The sequence below is a fragment of the Melospiza georgiana genome, chromosome 3, assembly GCF_028018845.1.
Source record: "Melospiza georgiana isolate bMelGeo1 chromosome 3, bMelGeo1.pri, whole genome shotgun sequence".
Lineage (NCBI taxonomy): Eukaryota > Metazoa > Chordata > Aves > Passeriformes > Passerellidae > Melospiza > Melospiza georgiana.
The window spans coordinates 22,350,927-22,368,099 of record NC_080432.1 but is presented as its reverse complement, the minus strand read 5'-3'; the positions used below and the strand labels follow the sequence as shown (position 1 = coordinate 22,368,099).

At 39.0% G+C, this 17,173-nt stretch overlaps 1 protein-coding gene across 33 annotated transcripts in view; it reads right to left on the bottom strand.

The window, feature by feature from the left end:
* The window catches only part of NRXN1 (neurexin 1), a 681,183-nt gene that overhangs the window by 198,190 nt on the left and 465,820 nt on the right, over positions 1-17,173 (bottom strand). For all 33 annotated transcript variants that reach the window (XM_058019627.1, XM_058019629.1, XM_058019648.1 and 30 more), the window contains one exon: positions 14,385-14,566. In XM_058019627.1, the coding sequence (XP_057875610.1) occupies positions 14,385-14,566 (182 nt within the window). The remainder of the gene's footprint in view (positions 1-14,384; positions 14,567-17,173) is intronic.

Sequence of the window (17,173 nt, the reverse complement as noted above, 5' to 3'; positions counted from 1 at the left end):
GGATGCTCCAGAGGAAACCCCAGGACACAGTCATCTGACACCAGCACACACAGAAAATTGAGATTTAGACCCAGAGAACAATGCCAAAGAGATAAAAACCTCTTCCGTGCTTAAAGCAGACCGAGCTTTTATAACATGAGCCTGAAGTTGTGACAACTCTTAATAGCCAAAGGATTTTTTAAAATCAACATTCCATTAAAATCATTAGAAAGCTGCATCACAAAAAGCCAGCAATGTTAATAAACTAGAAAGTTTACACTAGAAATTAAACAAGAAAGCTTATCCTCCATGACTTGTGAGTGACTTTTATCTTTTAGATAAACTTCATGCACTTTTGTGAGAAGAAACCTTAAAAAACATTTCACAGAGCTGCACAGCTAAGTCTGCAGCCAGTGAACTGGCCAAAAAGCTCAAAAAGATGCAAAATAAATTCACCCCAATTGCCCGTTATTTTCTCAATATAACCAAATGTGTTTTGCTTAGCAATCTATTTAGCCCGGTTGGGGTTATTTTGGATTTCCACCAGGATAGTTCAAATTACCTCACCACTCCCACACACCAACCAAAGCAAACACTTGCTAACATTTGAGAGGTGGGCGAGGAGGCAAACTTAGTTACATCACCAGCACCTTTCCCACAAGCTGACGAGGAGGCACATGCCAGCAGTCAGGGGAGAACACAGCAACAGCCCCTTGCAGGGCTGGAGAGCAGCTCCCAGCCTCACAGAGCCATGTTTCTTCCCCACATTTAGCAGCAAAGCAGCTCTCTGGTGTTAAAAGAGAGGGAATGGTGGTATGGTAGTGTCGCAGACATCTTATCATTAAAAATCCTTCCTTAGGATTTTTTCCTTCTGAGAAGCTGAGAGGCCTCAGGAACAAAATGTAAACATTGATTATCTGCTGCTGTGGAATGCAACAGGTGCATCTGTGATTGGTCTCATGTGGATGTTTGTAATTAATGGCCAATCACAGCCCAGCTAGCTCTCTCTCTGTCCCAGCCACAAGCCTTTGTTATCATTCATTCCTTTCTATTCTTAGCTTAGCCAGCCTTCTGAGAACCTTTTCTTCAATTCTTTTAGTATAGTTTTAATGTAATATATATCATAAAATAATAAAGCAAGCCTTTTGAAATATGGAGTCAAATCCTCGTCTCTTCCCTCATCCAAAGACCCCTGTGAACACCGTCACATGGTAGAGACAGAGAGAGAACAAGTTTCTGGTGCTGCTGCACAGTCTTGGAGTTTGCTGCTGACACCAAGACCAATGGATATTTTAAAAAAAAATGCTCAACAGCAGCAGCTCCCTCACTCCCATTTCTGGGTCTTTAGGAACATCAGGGAACCTCACTGTGGTTACATCCAAGCATTCCTCTTAGGTCATTCCTGGACCTAAGCTTTCCAGTCAAAAACTGCAGCATAAATGGGAGCCTGCAACCTAAGCAGAACCTGCTCTACCCACCCCTTGCTGGCAACAGTGAACACATGCAGGCTAACTTTAGCAAAAACACACAGCAGATGTCTCTATGGCATCCCCAATACCAATAGGAACGGAGCCTGATCTCGAAAGCATAAATTAACAGGGCCTGCCCACAGAGCCAGCTTCACTGCTAGCCATCAAGCAGAACATTTTTCCAATACCCAGTAGCATTGTTGCAATTAAACCAGTTATTTCTTACCTTATGCTGACAGAAAGGCAACACAGATTAGCCACAGCTGTGATTGTTAAGAACATATATGTGCTATATGTATTCTTTCATGACCAGTCACTCTCTGTCTTCTCTTTTATGAACAAAACAGAGCCCATCCCTTCATTTTCTTCTGGGGAATTTAAAAAACTAGGGCATTCAAAAAACTAGAGTATATTGCAGATTCTTTTAGTAGCTGCCTTCTCTCCCTACCTCCTTTTGGAAAGCCAAGTACTCAGAACTGGACATCCTTCTTCAGCTAAGATCCCAGCAGAACTGTGCTAACACCAAACTTTTCCTCCTCTGCCACCCCCCGTGTTGTCAGTGCATCCCAGATTGATGCTTGTCTGTGTGTGCAGCAAATTGCAATCAGCTGTAACTTCCCAATCTTTTCTGTAGAACTACTTCTAGGCCACAATTATTCCTCATTTTATAGCCACGCATTTGATTTTTCCATCTTAAGGTACAGGAATCGGCGCTTTCCTTTGTAGAAATTCGTCTTCCTGATTTCAGATTATTTCTCCACTTTATCAAGCTCATTTTGAATTTTAATCAGTTCTCCACAGTGCTTGCAACCCCTGTCTCCCCTCCTCCCACACTAGCACAGCTTGGTGTCATCATGTACCACACTACAGCTGTGACAAGGAGACGTGCTGGTGGCTTTTTTTGAGTTTGAATATGCAGCAAAAAGCAAGAGGAAAGAAAAGAAAAATCAATGCTTTAAGAATATCAGTTTAAATAGCCAGCAAAATAGTCAAAAAGTAGATTACAAATAAAACCCCAGGAATCTTAAATGTCTTCCAAAGGAGAATCTCAGCTGAGCACTAAGTTGTGACAAGTTTTTACCTCTGGGGAAGGCCTTGCCCATTAATTTAGCCCTTGGCAGCACCTATCTTTAATTATATACCCACATTAATAAATAAATATAACCAAGGGAGATTCTGTGATTATTTATGGGCCAGGCAATATGTGGTGGAAAACATGAGTTTTGCAGCACTTTTAGTCTTATTCCCATCTTAATTATATTATTCTTATATTTTTCCTCGAAAGAAATACCCAAATCATATAACCATGGTTTCATTATATCCTTTGCATTATCCACTGATATTTTAGAATGTATTAAGAGCAGAGCCATCTTCTTTTAGCCTCAGAGCACATACTCAGGTGTTTTTGTAGGCAGGCAATTAGAAGACTGAAAAGTCTTACAAAATGTCCCTCTGTATTGTTCCACGGAGAGCAAATCTAGAAGCACCAAACAACTGCAGCATCCCATGGCACTACTACAGCCAAGAGTTACTGCTCACTGTGCAAAATGACTTGCAGATGTCTACAGAAAATCTTGCAATTAAAAGAAAATAAAAAATCCTCAAATGGGGAGTCACCTCCAAAACCCCTCATAGTTGCTATCCTACAAACAGTCCATGCATATGTGTATATGCTTCCTGCTAAAACCCAACTCTTTTCAGACCAAGGGTGGGCAATTTGACATTAAAACATTTCTTCTATGAGCTTAATTAGCAATTTCATAGCACATTCACTAGCAAACCCCGTTTGCTTTGGAAACAAGCAGTAGAGAATTCCCCTGCCTTTTCCTGTTTGCTGAGTAGCAAATCAAAACACAAACCTGGGATATCAGGGAAGGCTCTCTGGGAGGGAAATAAACCAAAACCAACTTGTCAAATGGGACTCCCTGCTGCTGCCTACCATGTGGTGCTCTAGTGAGCTGCATCTGTTCAGCTATTAAACATCGTGGTGAGCTTGATACCGACAGCAGTGGCATTATCAAATATGCTGAGTGGTTGTTAGGGCTCTCTAGAATAATCTTTCCGCTTTTTATTTTGGTTGGTAGAAGTTACTGTAAAGTAGCTTCACGTGTGATAATGCTCTTTGTGCAGGTCCCTAAATGGGAAGGTGCTGCTACACTGACAGCCTTAAAAATTCCATCTGCAAAATGCCAGGGAAACGCTGCATACTTTTGCTGCAGGAACTCTCCATTGTCCTCTGGAATTCACTGGGTCAGGGGAAAAAAGCCCCATATGGGGAACAAGGGCATTAATGGGGTATCTCAGCAGACATGAACAAGGCAGCATGTTGCATTCAGTTTGTGGGCAGTAAGTTGCAAGTCCATCAAGGGGGAGGGCTGAACTAAAAATAAGAGATTCTGGAGCCAAAGTGGAGCATGATGATATCTGCTGTAATGCTTCATCCTCATCCTTCAATCCAGAGGTTTGGGATGAAGAGGAGTACCTGACCCAAAGGTGGAACAACAGAGGGAAGAAATCCCAGTCCTGTGCAGGCAGCTTTTCCAGCCCACAAAGAATGTGCAATGCTGCAGCACAAGTGTGATTTACATCTCCCTGAGGGAACATCTGGACTTACATTTCACCCTTGACTGAGCATAGATCAGCACCTACAAATTCCAGCACGAGAAGTTAAAAGCCACGTTAGCAGCTCGGTGCTGCTGCACTGAAGGTTTGGGGATAATTTCACGGAGAGCTGGCAAAGCTGAAGGGCTGTGTCTTGTCTTTTTTCCTCTGCATCCCCTATTCAACGTGAGCTAGGTAATTATCGACAGGCAGGAAATGCATGAGTCAGTTCCTTCAGCTAATCCACCCTCTGAAGCATTAGCATGTTTCAGTGTAAATGGGCTTTCACAAACAGCCAGATATTTAAGCCTCTCCAAACACTTAACAGGGCAACTCACCTGTTGTTAGTGGGATTGTTAGATTGTTACATTAAACATAAGCCACCAGAACACAGAACATTGACAGTATCAGTTCATTATATCTTTATCCTGTCTATTATTGTTGCAGGAATTCCTCTGAGTGGTATGATCTAAGCCAAAAAAAAAAAAAAAATAAAAAAAGGGAAAAAGACTTAGCAGCAGCAGCAGCAGCCTGCTGTCAAGTGGGAAGAATCACTGCTGGATTCAAAGAGAAGGCAAATATTGTACACCTGTGGTTGTTGCTGGGAGAGAAAGCCATGGGCTGCTCAGTGATCCAGCAGCAGTGGAGATGCACTGATGTCAGGGGTGTCAAGGTAAGAGAGACAGTGATTAAAGAGCATAGGCAAGTAAGTGAAAAGAAGATGAAGATAAAACTGGCAGCCAGGGTTTCAGAAAACACAAATGAATTTCCTGCTCTGGCTCTGTTACCTGAATAAACCTGGTGCAATGAGTTAGTGCCAAGGACTACAAAAGTTAAGTAAATTAATTGGATGTAATGTAGGAGCCAAGCCCTGTGTGTCCAGTTCCACCCTCCCCTACACCCACCCAGTGATTTTACTCCAGTTTCTCCTCACTGATACAGTGGTGTAATGAAACAGAGAAAGGCTCAAGAAACAACTATGAAACAATCTATAAGGAGAAAAGCAAACTAGCATTACATACGAAAAGAAGTTTTCAATTTCGTGATGACACTGAAGCTTCACAGAGCAAAACGTGAATTAAGTAAGTGGTCTAATTAACTAATTGTGAGTTACAATTAAGGTAGTATCTCACAAAACCAGAATAGTATTAAGATGAGCTTTCCTTATTTGCACAAAGTGATTAACTACATTAGCAATATTTACTTAACCAAATCGCTGAATGAAAGCAGCCGGCTCTGTAAAATTGCTTCTGCACCTCACCTTCCACCAGTAGTTTTCTGGCTTGATGCAGATCCTGCTCGTACTTACTCGTATTTCTGCAATATTTTCAAACAAATCAATAGTGGAAGTGATGGGATGAGGATCACTTGGAGTTAGATCAGAATCTGTTCAAGTGTCCAGCAGCACTTTTGCCCTCATCTTGCTCTACATCAATAGGCCAGCCACTCTCACTAGTATTAAAAAATAATATTGTTCATACTGCATATCCACTGAGAAACCACTACACTGGTACTTTGTGCTGCAGTGCACACTTCATCCTTATCCTCACTTAGGGCTCATAAATTCAAAAGACAGGGAGTTAATGAGCCAGATCTTGGATTCTGGCTTTTATTTGTAGGAAACAAACTCTGATCTGTCCTGTGCAAACCTGGCCCTTCTTCAGAGGGTCAACAGCAGTCTGAGAGTCACTGTCCCTTATTCAGGCTGCCATTAGGAGCTAAAAGCACAGTTTAGGTTATGCTGAACGTGATGCCATTGCTCCAGTGTGCCTGTTTTTTTTTTTTTTTTTCCAAACCACACACTTTCAGCCCAAAGTGCCTGAAACCTGTCCTCTGCCTGCATTGTCACAGCTTCTGACACACTGGGTACACATTCCTTCCACCTGGTATTGAGCCAGCCATGCCCAGCAGGGAGGAGGGAGTACAAATCTTCTTGTGCTTCTCTAAAATTAGACAAGAACTAGGTAGGAATAAGTTTGGAAATATTATCAGGGCTGACTCTCATATATAACAAATTGTATATGCTTATTTTACATGTATATATAAATAAACATACAATATAGATACTATTATATCTCTGTATAAATGTAATAAGCAGAATATCACCTCCAAAGAATAAGTGGACAAAAGCAGCCTACTCTTGGATTTCACTCTCAGTCATCCAGAGCTCTCATTCTCCAAATAATGACAATCATGTCCTGTATTTCAGTTCCTTCTTCATTTGGATGATCAGCGAGGTTACAGTGAACACCTCAATGGCTCTGCTACTTCAAATAGTCAAGTATTCTTTTAATCTTAATAAAGTTGCTAAAACGCCTGCTAAATTTTTCATCAGTGCTTTTTATACATGGCAATGTTCTGGGAGAGTTGGTGCCAAGTTATTAAAATATCTACAACCTTCATACAGAAGGATGTTGGCTAGAAGCCAGCACCAGGAATTTTAAATTACAAGTATGTGATTAGATTATGATGGATCTAAAATGTCAATGAGAGGAGATAACATTAACTAGGAATGGTGGGAGGCAAGATGGTCTATTTATTTATTTGTACATCATAAACTAATTCCTGTGTCCTCCTTTCTGAAGTCAGAAATTTGTTATTTATACATGAAAAGCCTTGACACCCATGGATCTGCCTCCTAATTCTGGCCACATGTTGTTGCTGCTTTTGTTTTTCAATTAAGAGGAACTTATCAATGGTTCTCATCGAGTTCTTCCATGTGAGTACACCATACAGTCACCACCTGAGGTGACTCTCCTGTCCTTCCTATGCCTCATTTCATGGGAAAGAAAATGTATGCAATCCCTGAGACCCCTGGATGTTTGCCACTTGTTTCACTGGGATTCACTGGGATCACTGAATTTGCACAACACAGGAGTTTGTGCTCAAAGACATGGCAGAAGAACAAGTTGGGGAACAAGGGAAAGGGAAGAGAAAGAAATAATCCTTGAAAATATGGCTGGATGTAATCCATACAGCACTTCAGAGCTTTAAAAGTGACAATGTAAAAAATTAGAGGAGCTTTATGAGGAGGTCACGAGCCTCTCCAAGTATGTGCTAATTAAATATGCTTGGTCTTGTGCTTGCTCTTCCAAATTGGTCTACTTGACTTCTTAAAAATGCAGAGTTTTTGTTATTAATATAACATGACCCAGGCCAAACCCCTTCTATTCCTAATCTTGGTGCTTTTTTAAGGTCAGAAAGAAAATTAAGTTCTGTGTTTATGTTCTCTTCTTGTGCCAGATCTAAGGTTCCATTTGTGCACAGTTTGCAACAATAAAGTCATAGGAAGACTTGCCATCAAATTCAGTACCAAAGTTCTGGGTCTTAAACAGTTCTGCCAACAGGTGGATTCAATTTCCAGGGTAATTTTGATATATGCAGGATCAGAAAGGAATTTAGAATCCACTACCTGATGTGTATGATAACTTCATACAACACCACAGCCAAATGCAATTCTTTGCTATTGTTTTCAGCTGATTCTGATATATGTGGGCCCACCAGAAGTGTTTTAAAGACCTACCCACCTTCAGCCAGGCTTTACACCATTTATAGAAGGAAACACTTGAGGAGGTTCATCATTGTTGAGGGCTGGAGCATTGTGCCACTGGCGTGGTACTTCAGCTGGGAAGCTGGGTCCTACTGGATGTGCAATTTTCTCTGGTCAAGGGGTTGGCAGGTGGTGACCCCATCACACAGCATGGCTTTTTTGGGAAGGAAGCTTGTGTTCTCCCAAAAGCACAGAAAGAGCAGGATGCATAAAGGAGTGATTTGCTGGATAGAGGGAAGCGAGAATTTCTATTTTATCCCACGGCAGAGGAAGAAACGGAGAGGAGCTGCCTCCCTCAAGCACATTGCTAGGCTGAGGAACCAGGCTGGGAGATCAGCCCCACCACACTGGTATACTGGACTTTCCACAAAACATCAGGATTTCTCCTTGCAGTGCTCCCTGATGGCAATATCAGAGTCAAACTGCTTAATTATATCAGCTATACAAATTCCATTCATATTTTTCATACAGCAAGGTATCAGTCTGTTCTGTGTCAGAATTAGCACATTTCCATAACCTTCCCTCAGCAATTTGGCCTGTTTATGGCAAGAACAGACCACTGTAGCTCAATGTGCAATAACAGATTGTGCAGAGCATTCAAGATGAGGCATTAACAAATTGCTTATATAATAAAAGTCCTTTTCAGAGCTTTTTCTAATCTTTGCCTCTGCTGATACAAAAGAATAACTTAACTGCATGGTTTCAAGGCATGACTTGACCATCTTGGTGATTCATTTATTTTCTTTCCTACAGAGTTAGATCTTTAACCTGATCAGTGAGGTAAATGATTGCTGCATTTAGTACAAATTCCCTAGATTAATTCATTGCTCCCATTCTAATTAACTTAATGTTTGTGTGCATTGAATTGCATTCTCACCTACCTGTCTAGTTCCATAAATGAGTCTTCTTTGATTGCACTGGCTTTTTTTTACTCAAACCCATAAACAAGTCTGGGAATCCTTCTTCCATAGTCTTTTTTTTTCAGTTTAAAGGTTAACATAGTGTGGTTGCTGAGATTTTTGTTCCCCAAAGAAAACAACCACTGTCCATAATAGTTAAAATTCCTACAGCATTTTACATTCACATATATAAATGAAGAAAGAAATCACAAATAAATATTGCATCTATAAGCATAATAAGGAAATATCAAATAATAACAGAACTCTATAACATCAGCCTTATGAAATGTTCTTGTACTTCAAGGTAGCAGAATATTAAAAACCACTACTCTGATAAACAATGTCCTAAAGTCTTTCCAGGGCTCCAAAGTGATCCCTGATGCCCACTTAGCTGATATGATGATGACCTGGTTTTCAGAGGTGCTGACTACATTCAGCTTCCATTGACTTTAGCCACTGTTGTGCATGTTCAGCACTTCTAAAATATCAGATTTCTGAAAACTAGGTCTGTCTTTTTTTTTTTTTTTTTTTTTTTTAAGAATCCCTTCCTGGACATGAATAATTCAATTTTAAACTCATTACTATTTCATGAATATACAAGCCAACATTGGCCTTCCCAAATCTTTACTTTCCGTAAGTATGCATCTAATAATAAGGAATTCTAGATTTGAATGATGATTGTTACAAGAAATCATATTCTAGAAATATTTTTTAAATATTATTAAACTCTTCCTGGGACAATTAATTAGCTCCAATACAAACCACTAAAATCAAAGATATTTTTATCATCAATCTCACTGAAAGTACATCCAAGCTCTCTAGGAATTGATCCAAATACAACCAAGTCAATAAAAATCAATTGGCTTTCCATTAGACATTAAGCCCAAGACATGTGAAGTATTCAAAAGAGAATAACAAATGCATTTATCATAAAATATTGCAGTTCTTTCCCTGGTACGCTCAAATACAGAACTCTGATCCTCACTTGAGTTTTTCTCCTTCTGCTCACTTGAGGGAAGGTCATTATACTTGCATAAGTTACAACTATCCATATTTTATGGATATGTACAAAAAAGTCTAACAGAGTCAGCTATTAAAGGCCGGATGTAGCAGAGTACTGCATAAGTATAACTACGGGACAGAGGGAGGGGAGTAGGAAATAATACTCGTTTTAAGTTTGCTGAAAGTTGGAAAAAGTAAAATTAAAAAATGCCATTTCTGCAATATTTATTTTAATATATGTAGTATGTTAATATTTGGGACAAAGAGCAGGAACTGAGTTTACTCACTACCCACAACTCCATTCTCTGTAAGTCATACAATCTTTCCGCTCCCGTGACTGTTCACCTCAGTCATTAATTGTAACTCTGAAAGCCTCACAAACACATCTTGGAAGTATGAGGACAATATTGATTAATCCATCATGCCAGTAATGCTACATCTTCACAGTATTTCAGGTTAATTGTGTTGTGCCTTCCATATATTGAAGCCATCTGTTTTAACCATACCCTACTTTTTCAGGTAATGTGTTCGCAAATCTTTTGAAGCAGTTTTCCATGCTTTATCATCACAGTGTTAATCTTATTGGTTAGCATTTCCTCTAAAATATTGTTTCCTAGTGACATGAAATATAATGAAAAAAAAATATCTACTACCATCTACTCTGAGCTTTATGTCTTTTTATTTTGATATGTTTTCTACCCTAATTATGAACAGCCACTGTCTCTCACTGGAATCACAGGGCATTTCGCCCCACTTCCCTCCCAGAGAGGGTTAGGACACCATTCAAAACATTGCCACATCTGCCTTATTCCTTATTTTAGACCTCTGAATGTTTCCTATGAGAATGTTCATCACCACTTCACATAATTCAGCAGGTCCATACCTATAAGAGAAATTAATTCATGCATTCTCGCCCTGCTTGAGTTAGGAGAAGTGATCAGTTCAGCTTAAGTAGTTCATGGGCCCTAGGCTGGGTGTCTTGGGAATGCCAAAGCTTTATAATTTTAAATGCTCTGCTGGCCTTATGCTCCATACAAACTTCTTGTTCTTAACTTCAAAATAAGCTACCACCATAAAAACAGCTGCTTTGCGCTCAGCAAATACTTTGATTTGCAAACAAACGACACGGACAAAGAAGACACCAAAACTGCTGATTCTTTCTATCAGGCATTAAAAAAAATGTTACATTTTGTTATAAAGTCTTTCATTTTAGCAATGAAAGATTAAAACATGGTATAATTTACATGGCTTTTACATTGGCTGAAGTCTGTTGATGGAAATATATCCTTGTCAAACAGAGCAAATAGCCCTTGTGCAACACAGGAGAATTACAGTTTCCTATGCTACCAGCATTGACAGAAAGAGCAATTTAACAGGACTTCTTAGCCCTTTGACATGATATCTTTGTCTAACTTCACTTTATTCCTCACCATAGGAAAGCTAAAAATTCAAAGTAGCAACAGCCCAGTGCCTGTGGAAGACAATGACATTCATATGTTTGTACACTTTGCTTTCTAATGATGTGGGATAACAGGGTAGGAAGATAAGAAAAGTGGAGGTAGGAGCAGGAATCACTAGCAGAATTACCTAAAGGCAGTAAAAATCAGACAAAAAGGTAAGGGCACAGGAGTGCACATGGTGATTAATTGAACACTGCACAAAAAGCTGCTGCCTTTTTCTATGTGACATGGAGATGGATGCAGACCATGCCATGAAAAGAAAAAAAAAGGAAACTTGCAGTAATTATCAGAGCTACTTGTCCTTCATCTATCCATCAACAGGAGAGGAAGTGGCAGTAGACTTTTAGGTAGGATATCTATTTCCTCTTGAACTAGATCACCCAGCAGAGACAGCATGGGAGCCCGCTTCCAAACAAGAAGTCAAATGATTGAAATGAAAGCTAATTGCTGCAGCTCTGGATGACTAAAACATTTTAAAATCCCTTTCCTGAAGTACTGTTCGGCATAGGTATCATACACACAAACAGTCCTTTATATTTATGCTGCTAGAGTACAGGTGGAATTTTATAATAATCTATCTTGTAATGTAAAATAATTGCACTGGAACTGTTATACACCTGGAAGCAATGCAGACTACACATTTTTAAAAATGTTTCTCATAACAATGGCTATTTGGAGAGGTTAAATGATTATTTTAAATATGTTCCTACCCTAACACCAAAAGTGTGATTCAGATGATCAAGCAGCAATTTTCAAAATTAGAATTTGATTTCATTATTAAAGCTTGATTTCATTATTAGGTTTACACTGTCTTTAAGTAAAGAGAATAATAAAGAGGGCAAGCACACACTGAAGTACCATAACCTAATTTATAATTTCCTCTTCCATTTCTAGAATGAAGAAAGTTAAGAGCAAGTTACCTCAAAGCTCTCAAGCACCCTCCCCAACATGCTTGTGAGGGCTATAATCTAAACCTTTTTAAAGCAATAGTTCCAGGACAACTTTTTTTGCCCTGGAAAACACACAGGTGAGTTATCCATGCACATTGCATCTCCAGGTACACAGGCACTTTTTGCTCATGCATATTCACAGTGAGTGGGTACATGCAAAAGAACATGCACAATTAAACACTTCCCTCCTTCTAGTTTTATCTCTTTCTACAATCCATAGCATATTTCTGGTTGTTTGGTAGATAAGACACCCCTAGTGGCATCTACACCTTGTGAAAGAAGGTGTAGATGCCACTAGGGAAGTTCTGAATGACAAACTCTTCCTACTGTTTTGATTAGGGCTGGTTTAACACAATAGCTGCCAACATGGAAACATTTTTTAAAAAATTAACTTTTTTTAAGTATAACACATATGTAGACCTCCCTGTTTCTATGTTCTCTTCATTTTTTGAACTGTGATATCTCACACAATATCCTTCTGAGCTAAAATGGATCTCAGGTAAAATTCTCAGAAGTATCTGCAGCTCAACTGACTTTAATGAGATATATGGTCTTTGGTGTCAAAAGCGCTTTTGAAAATTCTGCCTTTCAACTTCCCTTTGAATATTATCCTTATTTGAATTAGATTCTGGGAAATTATATCCCAACAGTTTTCCAAGCTTTATCTATCACTGACAACTGTCATAAAAGTCCTTGCCAAATGTCTTAGGATTTCAGGTCGATCCCTCAGTGCCTCCACTCTAGGGACAGACTACTCTGAAGCTGCTCTCAGAGGTCAAACCTCATTCCAGGGAAAATTCACACAGTTACCATTTTGCTCTGAAGCAGAACAGGCTTCAGGGATGTTCCCAAAGTCCCTTGCAAAGGCAGCAGGGGGAGGCCAGTATCACCTCATACAGCAGGATGATAAAAGGCTTTGCTGCTTCTCAGAAATCTCAAAAGAACGACTAAAATATAATTTACCATTTTCCCCATCCCTATTAAGCTGGTAGTGTTTCTGACCATAGAAAACTCTCAATTATTCTTTTTTTTTTTTTTTAACCATTTTTTGCTACAGCATGGGTATAAGCAAGTTATTTGAGAAAAAAAAATTTGAAAACTACAAACATATATGAGCAGGCAATAATTTTTCATCTCCAACTCATCATTAATGAACATAATGTTTGCTTTAAAATAGAAATATCATGGCTAGATGGAAGAGCAAACAAATATGATAGCTTTGATAGACTTCAGGTACAGTAAAATTACAAGGAAAACATTCCTTTGTATGCTAATGAACAAAAAAAAAACTGCAAGAAGGAGGTAACTCTTTTGACCACAGAGGGTGGATTTGCTCTGAGATGGCAAATAAAGAGGTAAATTATAACAAGGCACCTGGTGTTTGCAAAGCAAATATTTAAATTCTATCTAGCAACACAATACTTGCCTTGAAATATGTAGGCTCTCAGTTTTTCTGGCACCTGGGAGAAGTTGCTTTGTTCACATTTTCAAACTAAGATTGCACAAAACCAGCCAACTACTTCATCCATGTGATTCAATGTAAGATAAGGTTATAGACAACCTCTGAATTTTATTTAAGGTTTTCTTTCTTTATTTACTCAAGCCAGTAAATAAATTAAAAAATCACCTTTGTCCACAATGTAAGAGTGCCTTTGCAGAAAAAGGAGTCTGGGAAGATTGAATACCATAATCCCATCTAATTTTGAAAATGATCATTGCTGAATGCTTTCTGAGGGTAAAAGTGTAATTGGTTATAGATCAATAAGTAATTTCATTCAAAAGGAACTCAACTCTTCCTGAAAGTAGAGACATTCTCAAATAAAAATCAAATGAACACATTAACAAAGTTCAGACTAATCTAAACAACAAAATTTTATTCTGCTCTAGTTATGTTTTTCTCAATTGATCACTTATTTATGACGCCATAAAACTCCATATGCTTACAATTTTGATTGCTAGTTCCTTGCTTTAAGGCAGCTGAAATTACTTTCTAAGACTTCCTAGCCTGACAGTCTTCCTGCTTAAGATTTACCATCACAAAAGAATGGTGAAATCAGAGGACAAATTCTAATAATAACAAAAAGCACAGTCAGCTGTGATACACTGCAATTCCACTATTAGATTCCAGATTAAATCCCCCAGGATAAACATACCTTCCTCTGACACTGCTAAACTCTGTTCCACGTAATTACACTGCAATAAACTGCTCTATCTGTACAGGTAGTATCTCAGTATGATTTTTAATTGAGAAGCTATGAAAAGTAGCACTGTAGAAAAAAAAGACAATTTGAGAATGTCTGAGACCCTGTACAACATCATATGCAATAAACCAGCATCATTTAGCCCACTGTTGACCCCAAAATGTTCATTAACTGCTATAAGCACACTCCGACAAAACAAATTGAAACCCCCGCGAACACAAGCACAGGCAAGACAAGGAGAAATCTCACGCGTTTGGTGAGATGATTACTTACAATATGCAGCTCTAAATAATCTCCAAGGCCAGTAGAGCTGTCCACTCGCACCAGCACAGCCTCTTTTTGCACAGTGCTAAACCCTATTGCCAGTCTGTCTGCTCGAGTGCTCGGCCGGTCGTTGGGAGGCCACGTGTAAGTGATCTGTCCACCACCTTTGCTAAAGATATACGTTGTTCCCGCTGTTAGAGAAAACAAAAAAAAAAAGAAAAAAAAACAGAAATAAATATAATCAGCCCACTTGCACCGGTGCAAAGCCACGAGGAAATCATACGCCCTACATAAATCAGGTTCTCACGCGGTAAATGGATTCATAGGCTGTATTTCAATGTGAAGAGGTCTTTATCTCGAAAAATTATGCAGCAAGTGAAATATTAGTGGGTTTTATATTGTGCAATCAGCACTGAATATAACTTAATTGCAAATGAAACAACTTGAAATGCCATAGCTCTGATTCAGAAATGCATATCTGTTTGGAAGGGTTCTGAAGTTTATGCTTGATAAACATGTGTAGAAGAGGGATGTTAAACCAAATGCTTTTCCCTACTGGACCTATGTGGAAATATCAAGTAATTCCAGTTGCCTCTTGGCTGACAAAAAAAAATGCAACTACTTAGTTAGACAATTAAAATGATGCACGATGGTGGCCAGCAAAGCAAGACATTAACAAATACATTCAGATAAGACTTTTACAGATCTGAGGTTTATCATCTTGTGACAGATGGGGATAACAAGTGGAAACACACTTTACTTTTCATGTCAGGACAAAGAGATTATTCTACCATCTGAGTAAGCAATGGCTTATTTGCATAATGCTCAATGTACATCTTTCACAAGTGGAAATCTTTACACATTACATCCAGGGTGCACTTACAAAATCTATAATCTGTTTGAAACAAATGTTGTAATCCAAAACCACTTAGCACTCAGGTGCTTAACTTCATCACCAGCATATTTCCTCAGAACTAAAATAGCAGCATATCCGGACATTTTCCATTTAAAACCTGTACCTTAACAGCAGCATAGAGCAGGCAAATTGTGCGTGCACTTGATCTTCCATTGGAAAAGTCACTACAAGCTATCTACTCCTTTTCCATGAGGATCGGTCAAAACTTAGGAAGATAGGTTAATTCGTTGTAAATACAGGAGTCCAGTTTTATTGTCTGTCTTAAACTGTCTCATAGTGTGGCTACTCTCAATTTTATTGCATTTTATTTACTTATAGTACATTTTTTCTATTTTTATTAAATAGTTAATGATAGGACAAGTGGGAATACTTTTAAACAAAAAGAGAAAATACTTAGATTAGATACCAAGAAAAAATTCTTCACTCAGAGGGTAGTCAGGCACTGGATCAGGTTGTCAAGAGAATTTGTGGAGAACCCATCCCTGGAAGGCCAGGTTGGGTGGGGCCTTGAGCAACCTGATCTAGTGTGTGACATTCCTGTCCATGGCATGGTGTTGGAAATAGATAATCTTTAATGTCCCTTCCAACTCTAACTTTTCATAGAATCATGGAAAAGTTTTCCAGTTTATTCCACCCAACGCTCTCACTCCATACTTTCCGTGTCCATGTAAGGACACAGCACAAAACAACATAATTCTAACACTCTTAGTTTCTTTCAAGGTTGACCAAAAATGCCATTATCACATAAAGGAATCTAAAATCCCTTGACCATGTGGACTTTCAAAGCCAAACCCAAGAAGGACTGTACACTTAAACACCACTTGTTCAACTCCCAGATGTCTCAAAATCTTACTCTACTGCTGAGCAAGACTGCTTTGTATCAGTCATAATGCAAAAAGGACACTTGGTCTTTCTGAAAAGATCTCATATTTATTTCTAACCTCACTTTTCCTTTATGGAATTACATGCCTATTAATAAGGGGTTTTTGGCAGTGTCAACACTCTAATAATTTATGCACGGTGCATACAACTGAAGTCACTGTAAATCTCATTTTATATTAATACACTTGTGGGATAGTTTCACTGTGCTTCAGATGGATCTGCTGGCTTTCCTCCTGATGCCAAAATACCAACCAGGGTGTGTTTCAGGAGAGTTTGTCAATTTCTTCAGCAAAGACAAAAGCAGGACTATTATTTAAGATTTCACTTACACTTCAGGTGAAATCAGGTTTTATCTTTATTATAATAAAGAGTTTTGCAAGAGTAACGAATATTGGGGCTGTGCCAGGGATTGGTAACAGACACAGGCAAAAGGTGTCTGGTTTAGTGGTTTAGCAAGGTGTGAGACAAAGCCCTCCTCCTCCTGCTCTCCCACACTTGCTTTCCTCCTAGGTCTGAAATGTGCAATAATCTGCTGTGCATCATTAATCTCCAGTTACAGTGCATCCTGAAACAAAGACATGTTAGACAGGTAATATCACTGCTGAGAGTCCCCAAGTTCTCCTCTCTGCTGCTACTGTTGACTGAAAATCTCCAAGTGATGAGTTGGGACCTTCATGGAATTTATGTCACTGTGGTGTCTGGAGTGAAAGGATTTGTTCTGTGTTGATGAAAAACAGAGAGCTTGATCCAAAGCTCATTAAAAACAGTGGCAGCCTTTCTCTTGACTTCATAAAACGTTGTGTCAGGTCATGAATGAGGTTCTTATAAGCAACAAAAATGAGAAGGCTAAGAAAAAACAACTCCTTACACCTCAATGTCACAGATGGAGCTGTTAGAATAGTCCCTAAGATTTAAGTGGCAGTGCATAATTCTCCTTTTCTTGGTTGAAACAGATGTGTTTACCCAATTAAAAGACAAAGAAAAAGCCTGCCAAGCATGG